The 6,420-nt window shown below is 36.4% G+C and overlaps 1 protein-coding gene across 1 annotated transcript in view; it reads left to right on the forward strand.

The window, feature by feature from the left end:
• Positions 1 to 6,420, forward strand: part of BMS1 (BMS1 ribosome biogenesis factor) — an 89,886-nt gene that overhangs the window by 68,718 nt on the left and 14,748 nt on the right. Inside the window, exons 13-14 of the mRNA XM_042782921.1 lie at positions 4,526 to 4,599; positions 5,215 to 5,385. Of these exons, the coding sequence (XP_042638855.1) occupies positions 4,526 to 4,599; positions 5,215 to 5,385 (245 nt within the window). The remainder of the gene's footprint in view (positions 1 to 4,525; positions 4,600 to 5,214; positions 5,386 to 6,420) is intronic.

A 6,420-nucleotide genomic window follows, 5' to 3' on the forward strand; every position in this document is an offset into this window, starting at 1 on the left:
GGTTCAAACCCACCAGCCACTCCTCAGAAGGAAGATGGGCAATCTACTTCCGTAGTGATACTGCCTCGGAAACCCAAGGAGGGGTCGCTATGAGTCAGGTCTGACTCGACAGCACATAACAACAACAGCAACATGGGGATTACAGTTAACATCCTAGTGTTTAACCACTTGATTTAAATGCTAAGTTAACTTCAGTAAACCAAGAAGACATAACAAGTAGAATTATAATATTAAAATTCTATAAAATGACCTTTACATTTATCCATGAAATTACCTTTACTGCAGATCTTTTTTTCATCATATTTCTTTGAGTTACTGCCCTTTTGAACTTGAAGGGCTTCATTTTAGAATTTCTTGTGGGGTAAGTCTTATATTAATAAACTCCATCAGCTTTTGTTTATCTGGGAGTTTCTTAATTTCACCCTAGATTTTAAAGGACAGTTTTCTCAGGTAGAGAATTCTTGGATTATAGTTTTTTTTTTCAAAAAAACTTTTTAAATACATCATTCCATTGCCTTCTGGCCTCCATCGTTTCTGAGGAGAAGTTGACTATTAATCTTACTTGAGCCCCCTTCTATGTGACAGTTTGCTTTTCTCTTGCTGCTTTCAAGATTCTTTATCTTTGGTTTTTGACATTTGATTTTAATATGTCTTGGCATGTATCTCCTTGAAGGCCAAGTAGTATATAGAGCTTGGAATATATAGATCTTTTTATATATGCAAATTCATGTCTTACTCAAATTTGGAAAGTTTCAGCCCTTTTTCTTTTTTTTAAAATATATCTCCTTCCCCTTTCTCTTTCTGTTTCTTTCTGAGACATCCATAATAAATATATTAATCCTCTTAATAGTATTTTCCATAACTCATCTGTCAGGGTGTTGTACTGTGGTGGCTTGCATGTTGCTGTGATGCTGGAAACTAAGTCATTGGTATTTCAAATACCAGCATTGTCACCCATGGTGGACAGATTTCAGCAGAGCTTCCAGACTAAAACAGCCTGGGAAAAAGGATGTGCCCAAATCCATTTCTGAAAACATTGGCCACCTAAAACCTTATGAATAACAGAGAAACATTATCAGATTTGTTGCCAGAAGATGAGCCTCTCAGATTGAAAGTTACCAAAAATACAACTAGGGAAGAAGATAATTCAGAAACAATTGTAGCAGTGCCACAAGGAACTACCAGAAATTCAGCCCAGATTCAGAAGAGGTTGTGGGATGAGGGAGATCATTGCTGATGTCAGATGGATCTTGGTTGAAAGCAGAGAACACCAGAAAGATGTTTACCTGTGTTTTATTTATTATGTAAGGATGTTTCACTGTGTGGATCGTAGCATATTATGGGTAACGTTACAAAGAATGGGAACTCCAGAATACATAATTGTGCGCATGTGGAATCTATACCTAGACCAGGAGGCAGTTAAAACAGAACAAGGGGATACTGCATGATTTAAAATCATCAGAGTTGTATCCTTTCACCATACTTATTCAATCTGTATGGCGAACAAATAGAGAACCTTGATTATATGAAGAAGAATGCAGCACCAGGATTGGTGGAAGACTCCTAAGCAACCTACAATATGCAGATGAGACAACTTTGCTTGATGAAAGTGAAGAGGGCTTGAAGCACTTACTAATGAAGATCAAAGACTACAGTCTAAAGTATGAATTACACCTCAACATAAAGAATACAAAAACCTTACAACTAGACCAATAAGCAGTAACATGATAAATGGAGAAGAGATTGACTTCAAGCATTTCATTTACTTGGATCCACAATCAACACCCATGGAAGCAGTGGTCAAGAAATGAAACAAATCTGCTGCAAAAGACCTCTTTAAAGTGTTAAAAAGCAAAGATGTCACTTTGAGGACTAAGGTGTGCCTGACTCAAGCCATAGTTTTTTTAATCCCTTCATATGCGTGTTAAAGCTAAACAATGAAATACAGAAAATGGAAGAATTGATGCATTTGATATAGTGTTGGCAAACAATATTGAATGTTCCAAGGACTGCCAGAAAAATGAACATATTTAACTTGGAAGAAATACAGCCAGCATGTTCCTTCGCAGCAATGATAGTAGGGCTTCATTTCATGTACTTTGGGCATGTTATCAAGACATTGTAGGAAAAGTTAGAGGGTCACTGAAAAAAAGGAATATCCTCAATGAGATGGATTAATGCAGTGGCTTAAACAATAGATTCAAGCATAACAATGATTTTGAGGATGACATAGGACCAGGCAGTGTTTATTACTACTGTATACAGGGTCACTGAAAGTGAGAACTAACTTGACAGCACATAATGACAGCAGGTGTTGCATGTTTCTCTTATGATTTGTTAATTTGTCTTTTCATTCTTCCGAATGGATTATTTCAGTTTGTTCTGTCTTTGAGTTTACTAATTATTTTTATTTCCTGCTAAAATACTTTGAATTGGTAATTTTTAATTTCAGCTATTGTACTATTTAGCTAAATAATTTGTTTTTGTTCATTTATTTTGATAAGTTCTAGCTCTTTGTTAATATTCTCATTTTGTGCATAGATTGTTTTCCTGATTTCCTTTCGTTATTTGTTCATGTTTTCCTTTAGCTCTTTGAATATAGTTTAAATATAAAACCAAATAAACCGAACTCACTTGCCATTGAACAGTAAATCTTGAAGGAAGTAGATTGCCCCATCTTCCTTCCGAGGAGTGGCTGGTGAGTTTGAACCATTTGACTGGTTAGCAGTCAAATGCCTTAGGCACCATGCCACCAGAGCTCCTATTAAATACAAAGATATATATTTAATACTATTCTTTTAAAGTCTTTGTATAAACCATGATTAAGGCAAAGGAAGACATTAGAGGAGCATAAGAGTTGAAGGCAACAAAGGTAAATACTGCTACATAAACAACCTATGGTAGCAGTAAGAATGATAACATACACTCAAGCTGAATAAGGGTGGCAAAATGAATTGGGACTACTCTCACAAATTACATGTAGGGTTGACAGAAGATATTTATACAAATGTATTTATTTGTGCAGCAAATATATCTGTGACTGTAGTAGAGCCTACAAGGGACTTAATTATGGAAACTTCTTAGCCATAACCAAACATTTTGAGAGAATGAGTCTCTGGGCATGATAGACACTAAGATCAACTTCCATAGCACAGACTAAAAGAACAATGTTCTACATCTTGTTTCGTTGAGTAGTGACTAGAGTCTTAAAAGCTTATGAGTGGCCATCTAAGTTGCTATCCTTATCGAAAACAAAGAAAAGTGAAGGAAATCCAATAAAAAAGGTAACAATTAGTCCGAAGGGCTAATGGACCATGTGACCCCCAGCCTCCATGACAAAATGTATATGAATTTTTGAATGGAAAACCAGTTTGCTCTGTGAACATTCACCCAAATATATAAACAATAAACAATAAAAAATGAAAGTTTTTATATTCCAGTTACTGTTTCATCAACTCCAACTCCAGGAAGCCACGTGTGTCATAGAACTATGCGCAGTAGAGTTTTCAATGGCTGATATTTTAGAAGTGGTTTGCCAGGCCTTTCATTTGAGGCAGTTGTAAGAACTAACATAGAGAGAGCCTGTGGGTACCTTACCAGGTTTCCCCCAGTGGTGATATTTTGTAAAATTATAAGATCACATCTGGATATTGACATTGATATAATCCAGTAATCTTATGTAGATTTTCCTAGTTTTATTTCTGGTCTCTGTGTGTGTGACTTCTGTAATATTTTATCACATGTATAAGTTTATGTATCTACCACCAGTTAAGATATGTACCAATTCCATCACCGCAAGGATCCATCATGCCCTTTTATAAACATATTTACTTCCACCCTTATCCCTCATTCATAACTCCAGTCAAATACTAATCTGTTCTCTATTTCTACAATTTTGTCATTTCAAGATATTATTTAAAAGAAATTGTACAGTATTATTCTAGTTTTTTTTCACTCAGTATAACTCCCTGGCAATTGTGTATAGCAATATTTTTTACTTTTTTATTGCAGAGTAGCATTGCATGACATGCGTTGCTTATAGCATTGGGCTATTATGAATGCACCTGCAGTGAACATTCATGTACTGGTTTTTGTGTAAATACAAACTTTCATTTCTCTGGCATAATGGCCAAGAATTCACTTGCTCTGTCATATGGTAATTGCATATTTATATTTATAGGAAAGTGACAGAGTAACTGCTCTGTATCATTTTTACATTTCCACCAGCACTCTCCTTATCATGTTTGGTGCTATCACTGTTTGCTATAGCCATTCTAATAGTTGTGTGGTGTGAAAATACTGGATAATTAGCTCTTCTTGGTTAAGTGGGACTGTGAAGTAAAGTATGGAAATGTGGATTGTGTCTGTTTATATAGCCTGCACAAATGATGACATATTGACCATGTAAAAAAAGGGGGAAAAACATGTAAGTGTAGGATATTTTTGATATGTATAGTAGAAACAAGAAAAATAAGGTTTAAAAGGAAGAATGCACGGTGTCATCATTTGGGTGTTCTTTTCTCAGAGGAGCTGTATGGTGATTTTGAAGACCTTGAAACAGGAGACATGCACAAGGGAAAATCAGGTCCAGATACTCAGGTATGACTTTGCCAAGGGGTGGCCATTAGCTCCTGGTTCTGAAAGAGGCCCATGTTGAGAAATGCAAATCTTATCTCAGTAGATTACAGACTGGATGGCTTTCTTCATAATGTTGGGGGTGAGAATAGATAAAAGGTTGTTTAGTTATTCTTGATCTTTTGAATAATATCTCCTACCTCTTGTCATAGTTAATTACCAAATTCATAATTATTGTTTATTTTTTGGAAGCTTTAGCCCTTGAGTCATTATTTTCCTTTATACCATTTCTTTGTTGTCATTCTCCTCGTAAATTTAAGGCTCAATTAAAAATAATTTCCTGTTCTCCCTTAAATTTCTTTAGAATAGTGGATGAAAGCACCTGGATTGGGGAAATTTACTGTTATTTTTGTTCATGTTTGGTCATCTCAGCCAGATTAATGTTCATTATAATGCAGATGTTTAAATGTCCCTGGTAGCAATACTTTGTTACTTAGAGTGAAAGGCTTTGCTTCATTTTGTTTTCCTGATGATCATAACTAATACTTTTATAGTTCAAAAAGAATTTTTTAATCTGCTTTAATATTTAAAGAAAAGATATCCACAAACTTTAACAAAATTTTCTCTTCTGGATTGAAGATTGAAAATGTAGAAGTTAAGCAAGATACTGAGCCCAAACCAGAGGAAAGTGCTAAGAGAAAATGTATGGATAAGAAGAGAAAACTAAAGGAAATGTTTGATGCAGAATATGATGAAGGAGAAAGCACGTATTTTGATGAACTTAAAGGAGAAATGGAGAAACAAGCCCAGGTAAGAAAACCTAGTTCCTACCACCCTCATTTAAAGTCTGTAATGGTATGTGAATCTCTGACTTTGTTTGGATCTCTACTGTCTTACCCCATTGAGCCTCTCATTTGGAGTCCTAGGTGAAGGTGCATGTGAGTGTGTTTATTCATGCATTCTGTTGTTTCAGTCAGAAGTTCACCTGAAAAATACCAGTACCAAACAGTAAGTGCTGAGGGAGCAGAAATGCCTGAGATTTGGTTGCCACTTTTGAGAATCTCACAGTGACATTGTCTTTATTTAAATGCAAGCATTGATTTAACGTTCTGATTATTGCTCCCTGTAACCATAATTAAATAGTGTGAATGAGTAGGTGATTTTGGCTTTTGTGGTTTGTGCTCTCCAGGGAAAGTTTTCTGAAAACTTACCTTGATCAGAATTCAGAAGGATATTTTAAATATAAGGTCATATGTAGAATGCTGAAAGGGAGATAGGTCAGGCTGCCTGCCTGAGGATTCTGAGATAGTTCAGGCTTCCTGGCTGAGGATTCTGAGCCAACTCATTTGAGTTGAGGATTTCACTGTAAGGAAACACAGGGATGGGTGTACAGTTGATGACAAGTTTCAGAGCACTGTGCTTGAGTTGTGCTTTGACAGGGGAACCACCAAGTATCTATAGGCTGGAAAAAAACAAAACCCACTATTGTCAGCTTGATTTCTACTCACAGCAACCCTGTAGGACAGAGTAGACCTGCCCCAAGGGTTTCCAAGGCTATAAATCTTTACAGAAGATTGCTATATCTGTCTCCACAGAGCAGGTTCAAACCACTGACGTTTTGGTTAGCAGTTGAAGACTTTAACCACTATATGCCACAAGGGCTCCCTTTATAGGCTGGCATATACCTTAGTATAAGGAGCTCTGTAGTGTAGTGCCTAAGGCATTCGACTGCTAACCAGAAGGCTGGCAAGTTCAAACCCACCAGCCACTTCTCAGAAGCAAGGTTGGGCAATCTGCTTCTGTAGTGATACCACCTTGGAAACCCAAGGTGGGGTCGCTGTGAGT

The sequence above is a fragment of the Orycteropus afer genome, unplaced genomic scaffold (assembly GCF_000298275.1).
Source record: "Orycteropus afer afer isolate SDZICR_OR568_19922 unplaced genomic scaffold, OryAfe1.0 scaffold00512, whole genome shotgun sequence".
NCBI classification, from domain to species: domain Eukaryota; kingdom Metazoa; phylum Chordata; class Mammalia; order Tubulidentata; family Orycteropodidae; genus Orycteropus; species Orycteropus afer.